The sequence below is a fragment of the Vespula pensylvanica genome, chromosome 2 (genome assembly GCF_014466175.1).
Source record: "Vespula pensylvanica isolate Volc-1 chromosome 2, ASM1446617v1, whole genome shotgun sequence".
Lineage (NCBI taxonomy): Eukaryota > Metazoa > Arthropoda > Insecta > Hymenoptera > Vespidae > Vespula > Vespula pensylvanica.
Window position 1 is genome coordinate 5,569,859 of NC_057686.1, and position 27,371 is coordinate 5,597,229.

At 39.6% G+C, this 27,371-nt stretch overlaps 1 protein-coding gene and 1 long non-coding RNA gene across 4 annotated transcripts in view; one reads left to right on the top strand and one right to left on the bottom strand.

The window, feature by feature from the left end:
• LOC122637604 (UPF0489 protein C5orf22 homolog) overlaps positions 1-27,371 on the top strand; it is a 428,365-nt gene that overhangs the window by 257,691 nt on the left and 143,303 nt on the right. For all 3 annotated transcript variants that reach the window (XM_043829837.1, XM_043829839.1, XM_043829838.1), the window contains one exon: positions 224-350. In XM_043829837.1, the coding sequence (XP_043685772.1) occupies positions 224-350 (127 nt within the window). The remainder of the gene's footprint in view (positions 1-223; positions 351-27,371) is intronic.
• On the bottom strand, positions 9,925-12,150 carry LOC122637612. Its single transcript, XR_006329275.1, has 2 exons — positions 10,148-12,150; positions 9,925-10,045 (listed from the first exon to the last, which is right to left on the bottom strand). It is a non-coding gene; the product is annotated as an uncharacterized LOC122637612 (long non-coding RNA).

The window sequence follows — 27,371 nt, forward strand, 5'->3', positions numbered from 1 at the left end:
GAGAGAGAGAGAGAGAAATAAAGAAATAGAGAAAGAGAAATAGAAATAGAGAAAGATTTACGGTACCGACCATAAATATTCGCCTCTACTTCGCGTCGCCTTGAATAGCATAATTCTCGAGAGAATCTACGTGTTAGTGGGGGAACGTAGAGAAGGTAGAGATATAAGGATCGCTGCGTTAGTTCTTAACGTCTAATCCGCTCACGATTCTCGTTTGTTACAGGCTCACGTGCACCGAACCTTATTTCATCAGCGAGGGCCTATATGCCCCTCTGGAGGATCTCGATAATACTCGCGAGATCACTCTACACACGATGACCATCGGTCTTTTCATCGAAGATCCAGGGAAGGTGAGTGGTTGTAACGTCAGCTTCGACCCACCGTTATGCAAACATTTTCTTTTTTTTCTTTTTCTTTTTCTTTTTTTTTTTTTTACTGTTTTTTTCTTGTTCTTTTTTCTTTTTTTTTTTATTTTACGCTCGAACGAGCTTTCTCAAGTGAAATCGCGCTTCTCCTCGTGTAAAACGTTGAGAGCAAGACCTATCCGGTCCATGTATGCGTTTATGCACATACGTACAGTGTTACTTTGTCTGTCCCATCGTCTCTAGCTACGACCATTACAAAATCAAACGACGCCAGGAATAATAATGACGTTCGTACGAAGAAAATGTACCATTCGTGTACCATCGTCCGAACGAATCGAATCTTCGACAGGTACCTTCAACGATTGGAATAGAAATAACACATCGATTCATACGTCGATCAACTACGTTCTGTATTTGTCTGTATGCTAAAATTGCTCTCGACGTTGGCTTCTTTTTCACGTCTTATAAAAGTCAAGCCATCATCGCGATAACGTAGGACCCGTACGATGATAATCTCATGAGAGAAATGCATTGCCGTTTCACTTAGATGGACACAATGACCCTAAACTTATTCGTTAATGCGCGTAAACAGGATTTCTAATTGGCTGATCAAGGGAATCCTTGTGTTCCGAGAGAGAACTCTCTCATTTCTCCATCAGCGTTCGCCAACGTTCTCCAGTACTTACAACTTTATACGAGCGGCTTACAGTAAAGGAGGTCGATAGGGAAATAAATAAAAAGACGGCTAATTGCATTGCCGGTTCGCTGTTGGTTCATTCGTCGACCTTTCTTATCTTACATGGACGTCGATTAAAATTACGTACGACTACGGATGTGTGGTAGCCATTTAATCGGCACCGACATCACCACCACATGTAAAAGCTACGGGAGTTCAGCAATACCATCTCGAACGGTGCCAGGGCCGGCCCTCTCCTCGACTCACTAATTAAATGCAACGGCTAATTAGATAACTGATAAAAGGTTATGGCGACCTCCATGAGGTTCCACGTACTTTTGGTTCCTTGCACTTTTTCTTCGGTCCTCTCGCACTCTCTTAGTTTCCTTCTATCTTTCGTTCGATTTCGAGCCGTACGAAATTCGAAACTTTCCTCGAATTCTACGACAGTGTGACCTTGAAACTTGCAGGGTTTCTTTTCGGACGGCTTAGTCGAAGAGGCAGACGAAAATCCAATTAAAGAGTCGCGTGTATAAACATCCCCGAGTGCACGTGCCTTTTCAGAAAGCTCCGAGATTCGTCTTTGATCGACAGGACGTATTTTATTTTCCGACGAAACGTTTTTCCCATGCTCGCATCGATTGAAAATGAACTGGTCGAAGAACTGGTTCACATCCCGCTTCTCACGCTTTATTATTTGGCTGAGGGCTATCTGGTTATTTTATTTATAGTATCCACTGATAATTATTCTAATTGCTTGTCGCTGTTACGTGATTTATGATATACCAACTAAATGCACGTTCTTCAAACCGTCGATCTCGTTTCTAATAGCTACTGTTTTCTTTTAAACGCAAAACTTTTCAGAGATCATGGCGAGATAAGTTGCTTGGAAATTAAGAGGACATCGTTCGTGCTCCATTGCCAAATCGATAGTGAAAGATTTTTTATTCGCGATCACGACAGTGTCTCTTTAAGGAGTGCAAAGACGTTTGAAAAGAAAGTGACGTTGTCGTTAATGTTTTGATACTCGATCAGTCTCGATCACGTTGACAAATTTGTCAGAAGCTTGAAGCGGTCGAAGGACGTTGTCAGAAGAAACGACAACTATGTTACCATAAGATTGTCGTCCCAAGGCTATCGCAAGTATACTCGAGTAATAGTCATGGTGGTGGCGATTGTGATGATCGGACAATTCCTAGACACGGCAGCGAGCATAAATTATTCAGACGACGTAGCAAAAGCGATTAATTTTATTGGCCAACGTCCCGGATATGGCTCGTCTGTACCCGTCACTGTCGCTTTGTTGCAACGTCGTATCCCACTATGCTCTCTGTTCCACGATTATGCGCCAGACCAAGCTAACACCTTATTAACGTTGGTGGTTACGCGAATGCCGGCCGCAGGAAAGTTGCGCAAAACCGTTTGCGCGTGAAGAGCTTTCCATCGTCGAGCCACCTAACGTTCCTTTAAGCGTTAAATTACCGAAGCTCCTCTCCCCTTTTCTTTACTCTTCTCATGTTGTTCGTCTCTCTCTCTCTCTCTCTCTCTCTCTCTCTCTCTCTCTCTCTCTCTCGCTGTCGCTGTCGCTCTCGCTCTCGGTCTAACGCACACATACCTCTCCATCGGTATATTCAAATTAACTTGACCTTTAATTTTTTACACTTACGTGTCTCGTATCAATTACGAAAGAAGAATTTTGCAGAAAGCGTTCTCGGAGTCGGTCAAGTAAAAGTAAATAAACAAAAGGAGCGGGTGCAAGCGATCGGATACGCGAAGGAATTTAAAGATAAAGTAAGAAAGTTTTCCACGTTGGTTGGTATTCCCAGATGACAGGAGACGCGTTCCTCGCGTGAGTAACATTAGCCTCTTTCTTTCCCTATAAATCCGAACTGGGCATGACAAAATGGCGAATATATGCGCGAGACGCAACTTTCCCAAGGTGGATTCTGGACGCGAATTCTTAGCGATTCTAAAAAGCCAACGGCCGGTAGATGCTCGCCGGTGGCCATAGATAGAGCGTCGAGTGCGACATCGTCCCGCTCTCGGCTCTCGATGGCTTCCCGGTAACCAAGGGGTCAACACTCACATCGGGACATGTTTGGACGATGAGAAAACCGGGCAAGGAGAGAAGAAACTTAACGGCGCAAGACCTTGGGCAAACGCATTTACCTTCGCCGACAGTCGTACACCTGCGCATACCGAACTTCTTTTCTCATCGGGAGAAGAGGAAAGGATCCGAGTGGTAGATAGGTATCCAAAAGAGACGACAATCCCACGTGTCCTCTCCGTGCGCCAAAAACCATCGATCCTTTTACTTATCGTATGGATCCGATACGAAAGAAAAAAAAAAAGAAACAAGTAAAACAAGAAAATATAAATATAAAATGTTATTCCGCAGCCACTCCGGCTATCGATCGGTTTTTGTGTATCGGTTTGAATGAAAATAAGGGCGCATTATTAACGTCGTAAACTCGTTCTTTCGTAGATTAGCCGGTTACGATGAGGAACAAGCGTGTCATACTCCGTCGAGCATCCACCGTTACCAGACGCCAACTTGTGATCTTAATGCGCACAGACTTCTCATTCGTCATGTAGATAGCCTAAGAGGTAGTCTCTCGGATGGGCTCGTGCGTGCACACGTACTTACTTTCTCGTCGTAGACACGGGCAAAGAGCGAAAAAGGCAACCTGTCGTTATCCTTCTTTCTCCTTCTCCCTTCGTTCTCATCCTCTCTTGTCTCTTCTTTTTCTTCTTTATCGTTTTTTGCTCTTCTTCCTCTCTTTCTTCGTCGCTTCTCCGGACGCGTCGTGACTGTCGTACTTAAGAACCGGGGACAGGAATCACGCGACTTCGAAGCGAGACTAAAATTAAGTGTCGGGATAATAAGCATGAATGAACCGGCTGTTAGACAGGTATTCGGTTACTACGGCCTTCGAGAGCATAGGTCAGCACCACTGTCAGCGATTTTACACCGAGTTACTATCGTCTCTGTGTGTCGCTCTTGCTGAATCATCTTCCAGCGAAGCCTTTAGACGAGCCCGGATACGCCTTCGATGCGAATTTCGCAGTAGCCTTCCGCTTTGAACGACTCTTTCTAATCATGATACGTCTTCTTCGAATTTCTTCCTCGGAGATTAGTTTATTTATCGTATGTTTTATTCTGTTTTTTGCTTTTCTTCCTTTTTTAACGATACTTGTCCATTGCGACGCTTATAATACAACGATTGTCAACGATAATGATGATCGAGTTTTTATATAAAATAATTGTAAAATTTCTCTGGTAGTTTCGTCTTTTAAAAAATATGAGATACGCGTCAGATGCATGCATATATATATATATATATATATATATATATTCATTTCTGCATAATTTCCTTGACAGTCGTAGTGTTAATAGAAAAATACATGAGAAAATTAAGGAGCGTCTACTTCTTCCTTCCTTCGACTCGAAAGTTTATTCAAAGAGAGGAGTGGTTCGGGTTGGGTCTTATCGGCGATGATGCAAGGTACCTAAAGATACGCATCTTCGTCGTCTTTGGCATCTTCTCTCCTTAGGTAAGAGTAAAAAATAGCCTGAAGCTCTCTCGTTAGTTTCTCATCCGGATGGTTTCGAAGAAGAAAGAAAAAGAGATGTATGAAAAGAGTAAGATAAAAACACGTGTACCGATGCAAAGGCGCTGTCACATCGAAGCACGTTTTCCCATCGAATCCTAATGTTTGCTGTAATTCGCGTTTCAATATTTATCGCTACCTTCTTAATGATGCCGTATCGATTTGGATATAACACGACAGTAATCGATGTCATAACTTAGCGCAAAGAGACGGATAGTATATCCACTTGTTGTATATATATCTACTTACTATATATATTAACGTTTAGGTATATCCACGTATGGTTCATCTAATGTAGCTTTACACTAGGATAGTTTAGCATATCAGATCTAGCCTGTATCGTTACATTGCAGGCAACCAACACTTGCATAGATATTATTCGATTATCGAACATGTGTTATATGAGAAAATGATTCTGTGTAATCGATAACCGGTCCCAACTACTAAACTTGTACTTATTAGAAATATTTATCAGCTTGACTCGTCAAATATTTGAATTAATTCAAGTGATACGAATACAAGCGATTAATACGTTACAGGAATATCGATTTTGATGAAAAACTTATCTGAACGTGAAAATCGATTTGATTTTCACGAAACGTCATTCTCTCTCTTTCTCTTTCTCTCTCTTTTTTGTAATCCTTTCGTCCCTATTTCTTTTTGCATGAAATCTTCGTGATATCTAGTCGTTTTAATTATACAAATAACGATATTAGCTCGTGATAGGACGCTATCGCAAAAATACACTTTCCGTTTAGTAAAAATGAAAGCGTACGTGTTGTCAGATAAAAGATTATAGGGTATAAGCGAGTATACGCTCCTCTCGTATCTCCCACGAAGCTCGGGCTTTATCTGTAACATAAATACCAAGAGAGAAATATGTCTCGTCCGGACGGGCTATCGCGAGAGGAATACTCTCCAATTACGATATCTCCTTTTCACGTCCACCTGCGTACTCGCGGATAGCTCGTAAGGTAGGTGCAAGCAGTAGAGCGGAAGCACGAGAGAGGAGCCATTTACTTCCCGATCGAGAGAGGAGCTTACCTCTGAACGAAGGAATGCGCTCGTAAGTTTTCTACCAAGTACCCGGTCTGCATTTATTTCCAAGATAATGCGTATTCGTAAGATAACTTGCCTGAAATTTTTCGGGAGAATTCGATGTTACGGAACTAAATATATATATGTATATATATATATATATATATATATATATGTATGTATGTATATATGTATATGTATATATGTATATATAAATATATATTCCCGATCGATCGAACGATCGATCGATCGATTTCATTCGTTTGCAATTTCCTGTTACTTTATCGATGATAATAATCTTCTTTTAAATCTTTCTCTCGGATTTACATTAATTGCTTCGAAAAATAATATTGAATTTTATTCAAATTTATTTTGTAAATGCGTGCAGCATCAATTAATTGTTCATAATTCTTTTTTTCTTTTCTTTCTTTTCTTTTTTTCCAAAATATTTGATCAATTATCTTTGTATCAACGAATTATGTAGGTACTTTCTTTTTTCAAACGGAAATAGTTATCACTTAATCGCGTAGCAAAGTAAAAATCGCACTTTTGAATTTACTGAGAAAATATTGTAATGATCGAAACCGAAGAATACCAGTTCAGGAAGAAAATACCAATTCTTTAATTGGACATTAAGGTTATTTCGTTCTTATTAAAGCAGTTGCTCCATCTTAATACAAGTTTGTAGCAGTCCCGCCTGCACATTTCATAATCGTTTTCATCTCGACTCATTATTTATCGATATAGAAGCGCGTGATCAAGGAGCCGGAAAATCGAGTCATTCGCCATACTGCTTTCATAAAATCAAAACCATCGACATCTCTTTTATAAACCTATCTCTTCTTTTTCTCTTTATATCGGCGCTAAAACTGTTAACACGTTTATCGCTTCTAATATCTCGTTACGGTATTTGAAAAACGAAATATACGAATAAATTGTCTCTATCATATTTTTCGATAAAACATACACACATATTATTTTTCTTATCATTATCGATAATTATTATTTGATTTATATACATATATATATATATATATATATATATATATATATATATCGTTCATTTAAAAACATAAGAAACGATTTATTTATTATAATTTATTCTTCACAAATAAAATCCAACAAATAAATATTACTTATAAATTATTTATACAAATATATTCTTAAATAACTAATTTGAATGGGTCAAGAAAATAAAGGGAAGGGTCCCATGGTATGTATCGAGGATTGGTAGTCGTACTTTTCGCGCCATTTGCAAGCCAGTAGGTAAAACTTTTTATCAGCGTTGGAATCCCGATTCGTGTAATGCCACGTCGTACCATTTCCGTCGTGGTAATTAATTCTCCTTATTCGTATCGAATATCCGTAGCGCTCTCGATAGCCAAGATCACCGAGGACGATAAGAAAGGCGATATTTATGTCGCGAGGCGAAGAGTTCGTTCCTTTCTCGCGGTTCGTTTAAGGTTTCGCCCTTCCACCGAATGAAATTCGTTCGTTCGATATCTCGACGAAGGGAAAATGAACGTATCGCGTTTGCTACTCTCACCTTAACGCTTTTATCTGGAAGAATAGAGAAAGAGAGAGAGAGAGAAAGAGAAATTCCGTAGGGTAAAGGATTTTTTTGCAAGAACGAGATCCTTCCTGGTTCTTAAGATAAACTTTTGCATTCTTTCAAAACGTAATCGAGTGAATCGAAGAAACTAGACACCAGAAGCAGAGCGCGTTAACCGGTAGTTTTCTCGATCCGTATTCTACCCTCTGAATCGGAATTACAAAGCGATCATCCTTTCGGCGAATAGAATTCAAAGATATTTCTTTTCTCGCGACACGTTTCTATTTCTATAACATACCCGCTTTTATATATACCCTTTATATAACCCATTTTATTATATAATTATTGATTCCGATAATTCAACCCATAAAAAATACTTATTCCCTTTTTGATCGAGTCCGTCGATCGGTTATCAAAAACTTACGATTTATATATCATTGATTATAAACGGAGAAATCGCTAATCGTTTTCGGAAAATTTCGATTCTGCTTTTATGAAGAGTCGGTCTTCTTTCTTTCTTTTTTTTCTTTTTTGTTTTTATTTTTATTTATTCTTTTTCTTTTTTTATGTGCGTTAGAATATCTCACGTTTTATATTTATCTACTAAAGAATGACCCACGTTAACGCGTTTTAACTTAAAGGATTTGCGTTTGAGGAAGCCAGAGAAACGGATGTTCCATGGTCGAGCTAGATCCCGCGACTTTATTTATCTCTACGAGCCTTTACAAACTTGCTTTCAGTTTTCGATGGGAAAGAGAGCTGTGTGCACACGCACGATATCTTTTAAAAGCACGTGATTCGCAAAATAGAAGGGAAGTTGTGCGGTAGAAAGAGAGAAAGAGTAGAATGAGAGATGACGCTGGTGGACCATGCGAGAGATTCGCTCGCTTACGGAAGGCGTTTCACGATTTCGTGCTGACCGTTCGTGGCCAGAGGTCAGAGTTCAAATTCAACCGGACGAGATAACAACTACGACGTCGATAAATCGTCGCTACGAAGAACGCCGAACGTACGCTATACGCTTATTTCTTTCTCTTCTCTCTCTCTCTCTCTCTCTCTCTCTCTCTCTCTCTCTCTCTCTTTCTCTTTCTCTATCTATCTCTTTCTCTCTTTTTCTCTTTCTATCTGTTGGCTACTTTTTATTCCTTTATTCGTTTCCGTTATTTTTCGATTATCCGATTGAAACTCGAAGCGACTGCGGGAACTATTGGAAGAATCAATTTTATAACTTTCCATATCTATCTACGGGGAAAAACTTCGATAAAATAATGGAAAAGTTCGGATTATATTTGTTTAAAAACAAATAAATCTTCTTTAACCGAGATCCATATATAACAGATTGAAAATGTCTACATAGTTCATTTAGTTTCTCTTCTATTCCTTATTTAAAGAAATATTTTGAAAATAGACTTAGAAAATTTCATGCTGTTAAGGAGGACCTTGTCGACTGGCCCGTTTTATATTTTTTCTCACAGTTCTCTCTCTCTCTCTCTCTCTCTCTCTCTCTCTCTCTTTCTCTTTCTCTCTTTCTAGCGTTCTTTCGTAACGGACATTCTACATCATTTCGTTTGAAAATAAATGAAAGGAAACGGAGAGCAGAAGGACTAAGAACCGTCGGATACGTCCGATCCTTTATCGTTATTACCCTTCAACCGACTTAAAGGGCTATAAACGACAACATATGGCACCCACATGGACGCGAGAGCAACGTCTTGACAAAGGGATCCTGCAGGACTTTGTCGCGACATGCAAACCAACGGGTGTATCTTTATCCTTTCTTATTTTTCTCTTCATTGTCCACTTCTCGCCATAAGAAGATAACAATAGGACGGTAATGACTAAGTATTTTATCTTCATGTTTTATTACTCTTCTTCTTTTTTTCTTTTTCTTTTCATCTTCTTTTTTTTTCTTCTTTCGTTACTTTAGCTTCTCCTAAAACTCGAGAGAAATGGTATCGGGAAAGACTAATAAATAAGTAAATAAGTAAATAAATAAATAGCAGTAAAATAAAGTAAGCTAGTGAAGACAAAAAAGTTCGACTATCGATCGAAATCGTTTGGTCTTTCGACGTATTATTGAAATAACGAATTATTCTCTTAAACGACGAAACGAGACTCTTTTTGAAGTCCTTGCGTCAGGATTATCGAAAGATTTCGCAAGCGTAGACGGACGTGTGTTACCGTTTAACCCGATTAACTTGCACGGTGCACGTGATTAATCGCGATCCATAATAAGTCGTTGCATCAGCTTCAACAGGAATCGTTGCGACATAATAAGTCCTCGGAAGTGGATTACATAAATTCGAATAATTATTTCACACGAAATCTATCCTTATTAGTATCCTAGAGTTTCGTAATAACGAACCAATCACGTTCGTTCTTTCTTGGAACACGAGGGTTTTGGAAAATCATTGAGTTTCATTCCTTTTCCCTTGGGTAAACTCGTTCGTCGCCTTACCTACCACTTGTTAGTTTCTCGAGTATCGTTCACCTACATATAAATTATAGCAGACATCATAGCCATAATTTTCCAGTTTCTTCGAAAGAAAAAAATCATTGGCTTTCATCATTTTAATATGAAAACATTATTCTTCGGACACGAGGAAATAAAAAAAATGGAAATTAACGTTCGAGATGTATTTTTTTAAAACTTTTTGGAATATCCCAGAACCTCTTTTCTCCCCTCATGCATCGAAGCAGGTTTTCCACCTTCTTGCTTCGCAAATTGAACGGTCGGTACCTACTATCCTCCTCGTAGTCGACGAGTCCGTGTCCCATGAAATGCAAAACGCGTTAGGAAGTCTGGAAAAATAGGAAGCAATTAGCCGTAAATCAAAATCGCGCTACCGAGATAGCGGACTCTGTAGTTAATATAAAGTGGCTCCTATCCACTGAAACTCGTACCACCAACGGCGCTTTGCTCGAATTTACGTTTACCAAGATATCGTCGTCCTGGCCGTCCTCGTCCTCGTCCTCGTCCTCGGCCTATTCCTCCAAGAGATCTTGCCCTGGAGCCTTCGCGATTACTCCCCATGAACGATCTTCCTTCCTACGTAAAATTTCTTCGAAAAGTATCGTTAGAAACTTCTCATCGTATTACACTCTTTCATCGTCTTTGTTTCTTTTTTTTATCTTTCGTTTCATTTTTTTATTTTTTTATTTTTCGATGAACATCATCGTCTTGCAAAATCGAAGAAATAATCCTGATGACGAGTCCTTTCAGATCCGATGAAGTAGAAATATGAAAAAATCTTGGTGGTTTTGAAAGTTAGACGTTAGATTTGAACTGTTTGTATAAAACTTTATCGTATATCAGATCGTATTTATTTCGTATTTAAAATCAACTTTGATTAATGCGTGTCGGTCGAGTCCATTGATTCATTGACCCTCGTCGCTCGATATCTCACGTTGCATGTTACGTCAACGGGAACCGATGTCTAAAGCCGTTCGTAAGATTTTACCGTGTTCGCGTCAAAATCTCGAAATAAAACGAATAAGCCGATAACCATGCGATAATATCAATGATCTTTCTTGGTCGAGCTTGTAATGTTAATTCAGTGTCCAATGTTTTTTCTCTTTTAATTCTCTTCTTTTAATATCTACATACCTGTTACCTTCATCTTTTTCAGTTATTATTAAATTCTTTTTGATAATCATTGAACCGTTTATTTCTCATGCGTGTTTAGGTTTGTTCGGCGATACGGATAATTATCAGATCATAATTAAAAAAAAGAAAATATGCAAAGCTCGGTGGCACCTTGCAATTAGCTTATGTCTTCTGATTGCCAATACCGGTTGGCTTACGAAATAAACTCGTCGATTTGCGGCCGAATGACATAGGAACGATTTGGAAACCGTGTTGGAATCACAGAATAGAAAATCGCTTCTGAAACGTATATGTCGATTTCATTTTTTTAAACAGGATTTTATCAGGAACCTTTCACTATGCCTTTCCTTTCGTTCGCGCTCACCAACATGTTATATCTTACGGAGGATTTCGCGACGATCGACGTTTCGAACGAGTAGATCTCGAGACCTCGATCTTCTCGTAGATCTGAAAATATCTTGGAATCTTCTAGACGAGGCTAGTGAACGAACGCGAATCCCAATGGCGCGAGAGCGAGCTGCGAAGAATAGCGCATTCTGGTAAACAACAACCGGTTCCTGTTTACGGTTATCTTCGTGAATACGAGCGAGCATAGCGTTGGTTCGCCTCGCGGTGGTCGATAAACTGCCACTAGGTCTCTACGCTTTAAGATAATTCTCTATGAATAAAATCAAGCGTAGTTATGATGCTTAGCGACGAGGAGAAATCTGCTCTTAAGATGCTAATATACGCCGAGAATAAAATTGAGAAACGTTTCTCTGACCCTTCTCTCGGTGACTGACGATTTTACTAATTTTGCTTTCTCCCTCTCTCTCTCTCTCTCTCTCTCTATTGTTCTTTTTTTGTTTTTTGTTTTTCTTTTTTTATTTTCTCGATACCTACTTTATTCGTTTAGGTCAATCGAATGGAATATTCGAAATCGACAAATAGGTGCTTCTCGAAGAACAGATAAGTGAACGTTATAATCGTACACCTGACACTCGTAAATTTAAAGCCTTCGCTATCTTTTCTCTCGGTATGATAGAACTTAACGCTAATCTTATTCATATCGATTTCGCCGCGAGACATGGCATGAATTAATTAACAATATTTTCTTGTCGCAATATAGACGACTAGACTGGACCGTTAGTCAGTCTTTTAACTATTCTCCATATCGAATCGTCTAGTCTCAATTTATTCATCGAGATTATACATACTTAAAAATCGGATTTTTTTCGAATAATATTGAACGCATCGTCAAGTACGATATCTTAGTTTAATTTACCACGCTTTCTTCGTTAGACAGCGATTTCTCGAAGATCTGCGGAATACAGAGATATGAAAATGAGATTAAAGACGGTGTATGTGTATGTGTATGTGTGTGTATATATATACATACCTATATATATATATATATATATATATATATATATATATGTATGTATGTGTGTGTATAGGTAAATACTTTTCGATTATCATTTTTACGATATACAGTCGGTTAATTCTTCCGTATATAAAACAAAATAAAAGAAATAGTTAACTAATCATATAAACGAGATATCGTTTCTATTAATAACTATTTCTTGCTCCTCCCTTTCTTCTCCCATCGGAATATTTAGAATCATCTATGCGCCATGTAGATAATGAATTCAAGGCGTTTCTTCTTCCTACGCGTCGAACGTTAACGAAGGGTACCTGTCGAGCTCTTGAAATCCACTTCGATTTATTTCCGTCTCTTATTTTTCCAACGATAGGTGTGATGCTATTACAGTTACTTCAAGGACTTCGAGATAGCACAAGCACTTTCTAAGTTGCGCCGCGACATGTACAACGACTATAAGCGAAGTAAGAAGGAAAGAAAGAGATACACACACACACACAGAGAGAGAGAGAGAGAGAGAGAGAGAGAGAGAGAGAGAGGAAGAGAAAGAAAGAGAGAGAAAGAGAGATTGGGCCCGTCTCTTCTCATTCCCTCACAACGAATACGCTCGTATAATTTTCCTTCGAGAATATCGAGCCGTTCTCGGTTTACCTCTCTTTCTTTTCTCACTCGTAACTTTGGATTTAGAGTTTAACGTAGGTACTTTATCGCTTGGTTGAACAAAATTCATGACTTTCCGTGATCAACGTGACACTCGTACATAATTTTCTTTCTTTTTTTGTCTTCTTTTTTCTTTTTTCTTTTCCTTCAGAATCGAGATGATTCCATTGTGAAAAGGTAAATAAAAAAAAAAAAAAAAGAACGAAAAGAAAAGAAAAAAAAAAGAAAGGAAAAAGAAAGAAAATAAACCGGACGAATTTCTTTTTTTTTTCGCGGTATCCCACTTGACCCTACGAATTTGTTGAATAGGTATGAACGGTGTAGAATTGTTAGGAATGTATATTCGGGAAACGCAAACGATTCGATAATTTTACATTGCGCTTTATAATGGACCCAGCGCGTTTTTGCATTTACCTCATCTATATCAAAGGGCCATCGTTAGTTACTCCCTACAAAGGAGATTGCATCGGAACAATTTCGTCGATATAGGTACCTACCTGTCCGTGGTAACTCTTCGCTCGGCAACTTCCTCCTCTTCCTCCTCTTACCTTTTTACCTTTCTACGAAATTACATAAAAATTTTCTCTCAAAGCAACCTCGTCAAAGAGAGCTTTTTTCCTTGGCTTTTTCTCGTGGCTTGTAGAGTCCATCGATCGTTACAAAATTTCAAACGGAAGGCCGATCTTTTATTTCTTTTCAAAATGTGACGTGCATCGGTTGAAGATAGGTGAAGTTTCAAAGTGAACGTGTTCTCGTTAACGTATCGATTAATTACGATTAATTATAATCTTCCAATGATACCTTTTCGTCAAAGAATCCATCGAAGTTTCGAACCTTCGTTCTCGTTGTAACAACGTATCAGCTAAAATACAATACATGGTCGAAGAGCTAGCAAACAACAGGACCTAGAACTACGAAAGGGAGACTACGAAACGGAGCTGGATAGACTGCAAGGAAGGTGGTGCAATGTCTGCAGCTGACCCACTTTAGCTTGGCACGCCGTGTTGTATATATCGGTGAAGAAACGACGGAATGCTACCAATGCTACGGGGACTTTCACTCGGAAGGCACGTTCCTGTGAGCCAAACAGAGAGAGAGAGAGAGAGAGAGAGAGAGAGAGAGAGAGAGAGAGAGAGAGAGAGAGAGAGGGAGAGACCGGGATCGGCATGGCGATCGATTGTTTTCAAAAGGTCGCCGCCCGGTCCTCCATTAGCGGCTTCCCATTAGGTCCCTCTCCTTCATAAAAGGCGCAAAAGGTCATAACGTCGACGACGTCGCCATCATAATTTCTAAAGTGACGCTGACGCGTCATTACGTTACTCGTGATAAATACCTACAATCTTCCGCACCGATTGATTAGCCGTAAGAATAACATCGTGGAATGCGGACTTGGACTGAGCGAAATCGAGAGGATCACGCATTGAATACCGATCGATGAACCTCGATATTTTAGTTTCTCTTTCTCTCTCTCTCTCTCTCTCTTTCTCTCTCTCTGCATAAAGTAAAACCGATGGATTCGGCGACTTTTGGCAAATATCATAATTTTGAAACGTCATAGATTATTTTGTTGACTTTCTATTTAATGCATACTGTCGATGATCGATTTGAAATCTTTTTTCTTCTTTTTTCTTTTTTCTTTTTTTTTTTTTTTTGGAAGATCGAGTTTACTTTCAAATCACGAAACGATACTTACCTCGAGTTATGTTCTCCAGTGGAAAAGATCGACCGTTTAGGCGAGCACAAGAGTTACACTTTCGATCTCTCCTTCCCAATGGTTCGCTCGTACTTGTTACATTTTTTAGAGCCGTAAAAAGCGCTCGGTCGGCGTGAAAACGTCCGGTCGTTGCTTTTAGGACATTAGATCGTCGTTGTCTTGCTTGCTCTTATCGAATCCAAAGCGTGGCTGGCGCCGAGTGCGGCAGTTAAACTTAACTAACGACTCCATTAAAGTATCCGCGCCAGGCCGTGCGAAATTCATGATCATTTCAAGCGTGAACGAAACGACTCGAATAGGCCGAGCATCGTCGTCGTCGTCGTCGTCGTCGTCGTCGTCGTCGTCGTCGTCGTCGTCGTCGTCGTCGCCGTCGTCGTCGAACTCGAAGATCGGTTTCCTGCTAGCCTTAACGAGCCTTGAATTCTTCACGATTAAATTCTTTCATATCTTTCATTTTTGCAGACGCGCACTTTCCTGATAGCACATGTGTTTTTTTCTGTTTTCTTCCTTTTTCTTCTTCTTTTTCTTCTTCTTCGCAATAATTACATTAACGAAGGTTCTTGAAACAACATTTTAATGTCTATTTATGAATAATAAAATGAGTCACTAAGTACTATGTATTCTTGAAATCCAATTAGTCATTCGTAATCTCATATATTTCTCTACGTAGATATTTTTATTTCAAATTATATGATTACTAAAGGAAACGTTTTATAAGAACGAGAAAGCTAGTAGAACGTTCGCAAATCGTTCCGAAATACGAAGAGTCCCTTAAAGGAATCAGAAGAAAGTGACCTCGGAGGTCGTACGGTAGTACCTTATCACGTAACTGGTATCTGTTGTAAGAAGAGATGCTCTCCGGGTAATCTACATCGTCCAGGAAGAGATCGGTGCTAGGCCAGGTTCTCTCTATGCCGTGTATATACAACAGAAGTTTAAAGTCTCTCCGTTCGTTCGATGACCCGCCATGGCCGGCTTCTTCGCCAACATGTCCTCGTGCCGGGATTCCTCGAGTTCTTCGTGTAATATAGAAGTCGAAGAACGCTCTCGCTCGGCGTTATTCAGGAAGAGTCCTTAGCATCGTAGATAAACCGCATTTACCGCCAGTAACGAAGTCCATACGTTACGTCTCTCTCTCTTTCTACTTTTCTATTCGGATTCTACACGAGTACATCTCTCTCTCTCTCTCTCTCTCTCTCTCTCTCTCTCTCTCTCTCTCTCTCTCTGTGTTTCTCTCTTTCTAGCTCTTTTCTACTCATAGGAAGAAAGAGAAAGAGAAAAACGTCCATTTGCATGAACGAACCTCTAACGCTCGTTTATGATCGGACATGGCGAAACGTGTCATGATATCCGGGATAGAAACGACTCGGCTTAATCCTTGTGAATTTCTTCCCTCTGCGAAATACATACATTCGTGTACGAGCGCTGGTTCTACGTCGAAAACAGATATATTCCACGATGTATCTTAATACTACCTTTCTCGATGTTGGTGTACCCCTTTTATGTTCGTACCTGGAGGAGAAGGTAATAATGCTTCCTTTGATCTCTCGAGTGTGTTAAAGTAGTTGCTGCCGTGTTTCAACGCGTAATTTTAATCGTAGGTATATCCAATTCTACGACATCACCATCACCATCTATCGTGAGTTATATCGCGATTGTTATCGGTTAGAACGTTATTTTACATGAAAAAAAAAGGAAGAGAAAAGAAAAGAAAAAAGAAGGGAACAAGATCGTAGACGAAATTTCTTTTGAAATCGTTCCTCTGCTTCCTTCTTCTCTTTCTTTTTCTACAGATAGCATTTTGATCTATGAACTCGAGATATCGGTTAGGCGCGCTTTTCTTACGTTCGATTACGAACGATCGATCAAGATAATTCTGATGGCAAAAACATCGTGGAGCAACGTTAAAAGGTAAAGATAGTCGAGGAGGAAAAGTAAGCTCCTTCGAGCATATTCTCGCGATACATATCGCGTATTATTATTCTTCGAACTCGTCCAATTAGCAGGAGAGTCTCGATGCTGCATCGATTCGCGCTAATGGATCGAGAAACGCCGAGCACGAACCGCGAGTAAGGGAAATCGCCACAGCGTTCCTGGATTTCTTTGGCGGATTTCCAAATGCGCCGAACAAGCCGAACCGAGGGACCGGAGGAAAAGTTGCGTTTACCTAAGGTTTCGATCCTATTTCCGTACCAGGTCGACGACCTCTTCTCTTTCTCTCTCTCTCTTTTCCTTTCTCTCTCTCATCCCTCTTTCGCTTATCGTTTCTCTCTCTTTCTCTCTTTCTCTCTCTCTCTCTCTCTCTTTCTCTTGTGTACCGTTTGTCCGGTTTCTTTCTTCTTTTCTTCACTCGGCAAACTCACCCCTCTCTTCCCATCTCCTTTCTCTTTCTGCGTTTCAAACTACTCTACACTCCTCCCTCAGTCCTCTCTCTTTCTCTCTCTCTTTCTCTTCTCTACCATCTCTCAACAGGCACGGTTTGTCCAGCTCCGACAAACCTTTCAACGTTTCGTCCCGCATCGTACTCCTGTCAGGTCTCCCGTAATTGAGACGACTTTATAGCTCGAACTGATATCCGCAAAGAGAATCAGCCAACACTTTGAACGTTCCACGGCAGTTGCTTACCGAATGTCACGCGCTTTTAACGTTCGTTGAAAGATTTCTCGGTGCGTAAACTTACGCTCTTCTCGATAACGATCTCGATACGATGGTAAAACCATAAGAAAATATTATTTTCTTTTTTGGCCCGATCGTGTATTCCGATTTATAGAAAATTTCTAGAGAAAGTAGTCGGTAACGAGGATAAGTCAGACGTCGTAGCAGGCGTCGATCGGATCGATCGATCGATCTTGTATTCCTCGATCCTTCGACGATAAAAGATAAAAACAAGGAAAAAAGCAAGTGCTACAGGACGGCTACTCCCTGTAAACACCATTATATGGACGTGTAAGGCTTAGTTTCGCATCGGGGCGCAGACGACGAACGTCCGCATCGCGATAATCATCGATATTTTCTCTTCCGCATACCGATTTCGCGGCTGGACGTGACCCGGTGGGCAGAAATTGCGGCGTGCGGTCGATACCCGATACGATAATGGGCAACGACGCGAAGAGAAATTTCTGAACGCTCGGCCCTCCGCTCTACGTGCTTCGCGAACTTTCTGCGCTAATCTTGTCGAGCGGGGACCGATTTTACGAGCTCGAAGTCTTGCTATAAAATTCCGATCGGCCAATAACTCTTGAATTTCATTGGAATCGCTTTTCGAATCGGTTTGAATTTTCGCCGTCCATAAAGAGTAAGTAACTGAAATAATAGGGCAATTTTTACAATTGAATAATTTTATTTACACTAGGTATTGCCTAAAGATAAATCAATATTCTCTAATATAATAATATAATATAAGATAATGTCCGAAAAGAAACTATTATCTTTTATCAAGTTTACGAAGAATTAAAAAAGAAAATTAGACGTATCATACCTGTAATGAAATATACAAGATGGGCCCAAGTCCTCTTAACATTTTTGAACGTTACGAAGAAAGTTCGTCGTTCGATTGCGAATAAAAGAAAAAAAAAAAGGGAATATCTAAAAGTCAAGGTGGGCCAACGAGTTTTACAGGTGTCACGATATCGTAAACGTAAGAGGATAAGTGTAATGCGATTATAGCGCGAAGCTTTTGAAAAGGAATACGGGTAAGCCCAGAGTAATCCATCGATGACGCCCAAAAACGAGATTGGAATTTGTCTCTAACAGGATAAAAAATAAAGATTAACAGTAATCTAATATAAAATATATTTGTAAATGGTGTGAAAATACTTGTACATAGTATGTAGGTATTTCGATCGTTTAACAAAGATAAAGGAATAGGCTGTTTTCGATAGGTGTCTTCAATTTTTAACGAAGGAGAAAGACGCTCTGTTCGTTTAATTATCGAGTTCCGTCCTACTCAAAGTAAGTACCAGTCCACTGAGATATATCTACTTTCAACTGAGATTCAAAGGTTAAAGTGCAAATTGACGTAGCTAGTTGTGTCATCGGTAGGTCGATCTTGCATTCTCAAAGGAACAAAAGAAAGAAAGAAAATGTCAGACAGACAGATGGACAGACAGAGAGAGAGAGAGAGAGAGAGAAAGAGAGAATTTACAGTGGCATGCACAGTCAGTCCACCAAAGGGATATACATCGTCGCGTGTCCTCTTGCAATGTCCTTCAAGAATTCACCCCTCGTTCTCTTCTGTTTATTCTGCACTTTAACGAAGCTTCTACGATTCTTCTTCGGGCTAACTCGTACAACGAGAAGAACAGAGGCTATGTTTCTCTCTCTCTTTCTCTCTCTCTCTCTCTCTTTGGTTTTCTCTTCCTTCCTCTTTGCTTCTTGTTGTCGACGTCGCGTCATCCTGTCCCTTCGTTTTGCTCGCGCGTCGAAAGATCCTTCGGGACTGTGAGAGGACACGAGCCCCGACCGCGTGTTCTCCGAGAGCATTATCAATATTGGCGGCTTCTCCCGGAGCATCTTCCCAGAGTTCTCACCACGCAAATCGACAAATGCCTTTTACACTACCGAAATACGCGCGTGATACGAATACGAATTTTCACGCTCTTATCTTCGAGCTCTTTTAAAATAATCGAATAATACGACGTACGATAGTTGTAAAAATATCAAAATATTCTGCTTGATGATCGATCAGTCGTCGTTAAGATTAAAACACTTTTGAACGTTTCGAAAGGAGAATTGTCGAGTTGTCGAGTCCTAAACAAATGCGCATATATGTATTTCTCTCTCTTCATACTTTTCGAGATATTAAAAAAAAAAAGTCTGATAATAATTATTTAGATGAATGTTTTAATCCGTGTAATTTGTAATTTCTCTATTAACTATTTATTACTACTTTTTCCGAATGGAGATGAAACTTTGTATAATTGCTCTTAATGATACGACGGAAAGTTTAGACTAGTTAACTCGCGGAAATATTAGCTATAAAACAGGCTAAAAAGTTTTAAACGAGCGTAAAGAGAGAGCGCGCTTGGCTTAACTGTTCGTCGTGTTCAACGATGGAGAATATTATTATTTACATAATGTTTGTATATCTTTTTGAAAAAGAAGAAAACTAGAGTTGATATGTCTCGTATTGAAATGATCTGGTATTTGTAGGAGATAATAAAAAGAGAAATATATTATACGTTGTTGGACATAGTATCCATGGTATGACGGAATGTTTTCGTTAACGAGATTTTCTAAGCGCTAACATTAAGTTTTAACTAATGATAGGGTATTTGAGATCGCAAGCGACATAATTACACGGATGACCTTAAAACCGTTTACGAGGCTGTCGTTCTCGATGCTGGAAGAAAAAAAAATCTCCTACGTGATTTCGTTCGTTTAGCATAGCTGGCATTTAGAACAGCCGTTACACACCCACCTTTTCTACAACGCAACGCGACGACCACCTCGTCCTCGACGTCCTGCGATTGTCCGCCTACGGGCACGTGATTACCGTCATAACTATACCTCCACCTACTTAATTATAAAATATCTAATCGAAGGATGCACGAAGCCTTTTCTTTTTCTCTTCGGTTGGCGCTGTGACCGATTGTAGAATGGAAATAGAAGCTATTAATAATAAAAAGATCGTTAAATACGAGGCTGTATCATTGGTGTAACATCCTTCGCGAGCAGTACTTACGAGCTAACACTTAAACCAAGCCGGCGCATTTACGATTCATAAAACGAAGCTTATATACGTCAAATATCGTGCTGAGTATTTCTCGTCTAACGTAATATGTTGTTTGATCGTGTATCATTTCAAAGGATGAACAAGGTACCTAACAGCCGTTAAACCAGTGCGGTTCACGTGACCGCTAGACCGATCGTGAACTCCACGTTCATTTCCTACCTTCGGAACAACTCTCCTCGACCTACGAAGAACGCATCAGGGAAGATTAATGAATGGCAAAAATCATAGCGAACTAAGGGATATCGAGAAAAGTGTCGAGCTTCGTCTCTCGTCAATAGTTATTCTTGATCGGGACGTGTTCGGTTAATGTCGAACGATTCTCAGGAACGATTCTCGAGAAGTTTTCCTAGGCGTAAGCGAGAAAAGTTTTCGGTCGAAGAAGAGTAAAGCGACTGTAAATCGGCTAACCAATGGCTAACACGATTTGCGGGAGAAACGTCGTCGTCGTCGACGTGCTATCTATCAACGTCCCACCATCGAGACGTCGAGACGTCGTTCTCTTGCTTTCCCGGGGCGACCTTAATGTCGTGAGAAAGAGGCGTGGACCATAACCACGAACCAGAAGAAAGTCTAATCGTCGTATAGTTGTAAGGAGAAAGGTCGTTTAGGTCCGAGAGGCTATCGGTACGTTTGTTTACTCGAAAAACTGATCGGCTTCTCGTCGACCACGTAGATCTATAGAATTTCTATGGCGGTTTCTCTACTCGTACAGAGAAACCTACTGGTATACCGGTTGTTCATACAGCCGTACGTTGCGTACTTCTTCCAAGTAAGACCGCCGACGACGAACTCGCATGCGAATGAGCCTTCCTATACCATAAGGGGCGTCGAAGAGACGACTGGCCGGCCCCAATGGGTCCCCTTTTCTTCGGGATATCTCGTCTTGGAATACCGTACGGTTCCTTCTTGCGACTCGCCGCTTCCGAGGAAGCCACCTTTCTTCTTTGACTCAGGCTCTTCGAGCACTTCACGCGATGCCCCCATCTGAGACCTTACCGCTCTCCCGTTTCTAGTTAACTACGGATTCGAAGAAATTCACGAGTGGTATGATACACGCCGTAAAATCCGGTATTTTGTCAAAACTTTATCGCTTCATTCCTACTCCGAACATATATTATTTTCTATGTCCTTTCTTACTTTCCGTTGGTTCAAACCGGTTGTTTAGAATAATTTAAAAAGACTTTGTAAATTTTGTCAAAGATTATCGACGATCAGGATTATTTAACGCGAATAATATATTCTATTTCTCAGAATATAATCGGATTTTAATGCTAACTCGACGCAAAATGCTCATGAGAGAGAAGAGCATCGTGGTTTCGGCGAACGCGAAGGTGACGATCGAGGTGGGAACCTTCGAGGAATCTCTAATAAACACTCGCATTGTATGCTAATTCATAAATATGCTCCGTGTACGGCGCAACCTCGTGCACGAAGCAGCTGCACCGAGAATACTCTTCGCAAGTCGTACGCGTGCGTTTCCTCTTCGACCAATCGAATCGCCTCGCTTCGACTCGCTTTGCCTTGCCTCGCCTCGCCTCGCCTCGAGACTTCTAGTTGCTTATATTATGACGAGCTTCGCATAAGAATACGAGCTAAGCGTGATTAATGTATGTATTTCACTTTACGGCTTGTTTTGTTAAACGTTCGACGTTCTCCTACGACACGATCGAAGAGGTTACTCCTGGAAAAAAAAAAGAAAAAAGAAAAACAAAAACAAAAAGTAAAACAAAAAAGAAAATAAAAAGAAAACATAAAGTATTTGCGAATTAATCGGAATGTAATATAACTGTAAGAAATATAACTGAATTATAAAAATTTTTCTTCCTACGAAATATTGTTCATAGTTGGAAAAGATCCGTGTGCGTATAATTATTTTATCGTAAACTTTTGTCGAGAAGGAGCTAGTGAGATTCGAGGAAGCGTTAAAGTTTTCAGGGAAGAGCAAAAAAAAAAAAAAAAAGAAAGAAAAGAAAAGAAAAGAAAGGAACGACGACGACGTTGTACGAAAAGGAACTTTAACGTAGAGTCGAGGAGCATCTTCTCGTCGTCGAGAAGGACGACGACTAACAGAGAAATTCAATTCGCCGCGAATTTAATAACGACTAGTCGATCGGATTTATATCGCCACCTCGGTTCTTTATTTATCGATAAAATTAAAAGGCGCCGTCTAGTTGTATTCTATTTTCTTTTTCTTCTTCTTCCTCTACTTCGCCCATCACCACTTTCACCGAATTACTAAACAGACTTTAAAAAAGTAAGTAGCTCGAAAGATTTTCAAGTACCTACGTTCCTTTTTGTTTCCCCTTTCTTCTCTTTTTTTTGTTTCTATTTCTTTTTTTCTCTTTCCTTTGCTAGTCAGACGCGTCGAACCGGTGGACACGAAATAAAAAAAAGATAGAGGGTAATTCATTTAGAATCGCGTCAATGGCAACGTAAGAACAAGGAGAGCGCGTGCGCAAGACGCCCACGATCCTTCGAGAAATCAGGTCGAACGGATTAAACCGATCGCGAGAGAGCGTGTTTATCCCTTTTGCATTGGCAAATATCCTTGTGTTTTGCACCTACGCTCTTTAATCTTACCGTCCATTGGACTGAACAAGCCGGTCAAAGAGAATTATACATTCCACTCGCGATTTCTTAAGAGATCAAGCGCATATCATCCAACGAACGAGAGCGAAGCAAGTCGTTTTCTATGCGATGTATTACCATATTATATATGCCAAAGTGTCTTAATGCCTTCTATATCATCTATAATGTTTATGTGAATTACTTATGAGGTGATTTGCTCGCCTTCAAATGAGACTGTCCGAGTAATGCTACCTAATTCATAAATACGTATTAAGGAGAACGATTTTTATCGATTAATAATTGTTTCGTCTTTTTTCTTTTCTACTTCCCTTTTAAAAACAGCTATCTATTAATGAAATATGCAGGAATTTTTTGAAAAAATTTTTTGAAAAAATTGTCTCTGATTCATAAAGTTTTAATTATACAATATCTTATACAACATGTTGTAAATTCTTTACTGAACATTTTCAATCGATCAAATCAAATGTGACGCACCTGTTAGATTTCAATTTAAAATCTGACATCATTGTTACTAAGGAAATTAAAAACATTGTCCCGGAAGGATGAGATAGAAATAAAATAAAAAAAAAAAAAAAAAAGAAAAACAAATAGAAGAGAAAAAGAGAAAGAGAGAGAAAGAGAGATGAAGAACGATTAGATCGAGTTGGTGTTGCGTCATTTCGGTGCAAACGAAGCCTAAAGCGTTCGTTCGAGCTACGGCGAGGTTTACTCTTGTCGTCCGGGTTCTTTACACCTTTAGGAAATCACGATTTAGAACGGTTGCGAAAAGCGAAGGCGGTACAAGTCGGCTCGGTGAGTCGGCTCGCGCGCGTCGAGCGAAAGGTAACTCTAAAGGGAGAGGGTAGCGGTAGTACTATGCAGCACGTTACACACACTACCACATTACTGCTTGCAAGTCGATTCTATTTTTTTCGTGATTATTTTTATCCTTTGTGGAAATAAAAAGAAAAAAGAAAAAAAAAAGAGAGAGAGAGAGAAAAGAAAAATTATATCAAGCTATTTTCCAAGAACATTAGCTTGTTCCTTCAATAATAATGTAATAATATTTTATCTTGTCTCGTTACTTCTTACATTTTCTATGACGAATATATTAGAACCAGTCTATATTTTTCGAAAGATTGTCGATCGGAAAATTCAGATTTATTTTTTTATAAAACTATGGCTGTCTAGTCGTACATTTTGCTTGTTAACTACTTCTAAATTCTACGAATGTTTTATATATATTTATATTTATATATATATATATATATATTTATTTATCAAATTAAGATCAAATATATATGTTTTCGAAGATCGAAAGAGATATCGATCTTAACGATTCGAGATCGTTCAAAGAAGAAGAAGAAAAACAAGAAACTAGCTAAAATATCTTGCAGATATAGATCGTCTTGACGAAGGGTGAAGCCCTTCATCGTACACGTTGGCAAACGAACGAAGATAACGGGTCACATCTCGATAAGGTGCGGTTAAGAGAACGAAGGGAGTGAACGTATGTGTACACGAAAGGGTACGTCGCGGTGGGAGATAGGCCAGTGCTAATTGCAATTTATGTCTCATTGCGGTTGGCGTCGGTACGAGGCGACAAAGAGCATGACGCAGCCGCAGCAGCCAGACATTTCTACGTAGATATCTTTTAAACGTAGAAATCTCTGTAGACTTTTCTCCGGGTACTTCGTCAAGGCCATTGTTATCCTAGAATTCCTTGATCAAGACTCCTCGATCTCATTTATATTTGTTTTATTTCGTATACAGCTTCCTATATACAAAAAAAAAAAAAAGAAAAGAAAAAGAGAAAAAAAAAAAGAGATTGCAAACATTTGATCGGAATTGTATTTATTTATCGACAATGGTATAATCATTACGATGGAAAAAGATTCTTCGAATATCTTGACGCTATCTAAAACTTTTCGAAAGTCGCCTTTTACCAAGGTGATTCTTAGTATCAGCGACTCTTAGTCACGGTAGCAGGATATCGAGATAAGATTGGGATTAAGAGCACCCGAGCTTCGAGTAATGTTGTTCGAAGAAGAGAGAAGAGGAGAATGGAGAAACGTAAGAACGGCGGAGAGGAGAGCGCTCTTCTACGAGCGTACGTCGAGCGGCATCACGAAGAGACAATGAAAAGAAAAGGAACGCGAAGTTCTTGTTAGGTCGAGCTATTATCGTTAATTAAATAGCGCCTTCGCTATCTGTGCTCACGTCTCGCGACCGTGCGCGAGGCATTAAACCCGTATGACACCGTAAAGACCTTAAAGTCGCTACTCGTTATCTACAGGAAAGAAAGACAGAAAGAGAGAAAGAGAGAAAGAGAAAAAGACTTATGGATACTTCTCGTGCCTATTGGTAATGGAGGAAACTCAGAATCGATTCGGGAAATAAATCGATTCGAAACAGGTCGCATCGTTAAATGCTTTATTACCGTTAAATTACCATCACCAAATAGTTATGTTAATTCGTATCTCGTTAAAAACTCTTACGGAGAATACTGTTTAGGTCTCTTGGTAAATTTTGATTCAATCAAACAGACTTACTTATCTTTTTTTATATCTTTATTATTTATCTGCCCACCCCTCTCTCTCTCTCTCTCTCTCTCTTTCTCTCGAAGGTAATTTATCATCAATTCTTTTTTCTTAAGATGATAGAGAAATGGTTAAGGAAATTTTCTGAGAGAAAATAAAGCGATCAAATTGTAAGATAATAGAGGAAGCGTACGTCCAGAGCGTCAAAGTTCGTCTTGTCGTACGTGCTACAGCCCGAGTCACGATCGTTCCTAACACGATTCAGGATATTCGAGGGCAGGAGCCAAACGTGCTCTCGATTCGCTCGAGCGCCATCGAAGCTCGAGCTCGTATAGATCGAACGAGTCAGATTCCGGTGCTCGATCGGGGTTGTTTACGAGGAGAAGGGTTGTTCGTCGATCCTTTTCTCTTTACGTTCCCACAGAGATCTTGTGCCTGGACTTAGCGAGAAAGAGCTACCGTTGAGAGCTACTAAAACGGTTTAACATGAAACTGCATCGTATGCTACTCGTTATATACCGATTCCTTTCCAGCGAGCTTCGTAAACTTTACATCTGATATATCTAGATACATATCTCGATACATGGATTATTAAATCTAACTTATTATAAATAAACGTAATCAGTCTGCTGTAGATAAAACGAACAGATTAATTTCTTTTATTATTCATCCGTCGGAGAAGAAAATTTTCAATTATTTTTACTTCAACCGTCTTTCTTCTTGATCGAAAATCTTTTATCGTCGAAATTTAAAACGTTCCATTTTCCGAAGGAATTATCAATAATTCGATATAACTAAAGGATTATTAAAAAAAAAAAAAACTAGTACAAGTATCAATTTGACGGTCTACTTATGTTCCTAATATTAATATCTTAATATTATTAATATTTCACATAGTCGGATTAACAAGATAGAGATTGGAAAAGCTTCGTCCGATCCAGAACGAGTGGAACTACTGTGACCGGCATTTATCGAGGCGCGACTATTCGTCGTTTCCATTCGCGTTAAGCCACGAACAGGCTGTAAGCCACGACGGCAAAGTTTACGTTTATATGCGGTCATACACGACGTTATCCTTGCAAGGGACCGGCCACACGTCACCGAATCGTGATCCTCTCGAGACCAAAGACGATGTCGCATTCCCCCATCAAACTTAGGAGCCTCTTTTCTCTCTCTCTCTCTCTCTCTCTTTCTCTCTTTTTCTCTGCTCCTCTCTTTTTCTTTCTCTTTCTCTCTCACTCTCTTTCGTTCTTTACTTCGACTTCGACTTCGTGAGTTGGAACGCTTCCTGCACGCGAACCACCGATTGTAAAGTATCAAACGTTCTTCCATTTTCTTTCTTTTTATCTTCTTTTCTTTTTCTTTCTCTTTCTCTTTCTCTTTCTCTCCTCTTTCGTTCAGCATTTCGTTTTCCCTGCGAGTACCGAAGACGAAGTAAGAGAAAAAGAAAAAGAATAAGACAGTGAAGGCAATAACGAATGCGAATCAGATAGCAAGCCCAAGCTTCTGCGTTATGACGAGTGCCATGAATCCCGCGCGAACATCTACGGCGTTCCGACGCAAGAAGAAACTAAACGCCACGGACACGACCGTGAATCTTCTCTCTCGGTCTCTTTTCGATCCAACGAGCAGATATTTATACATATAGATGTATGTGTGTGTGTGTGTGTGTATGCGCGTGTACGTGTGTGTTTATTTCTTGTGTTACATCGAGCGTTACGCTCTTCTCTCCATTCTCTCTTCCTTTATCTTCTTTTCCCTTCCATACTTTCTGCCATCGATCGTTCGCTTTATTGCTTCTTGGAAAAAGTTCTTTTTAGGACTTTGTTCCTGTTTCTTCTTTTTTTTAAATTTTTCTTTTCGTACAAATACGATCTTAAAAACGTAATGAAACGAGTTAAATTGATTTTCATTGAAGAATGAAAATGGACGACTATTACGAAAT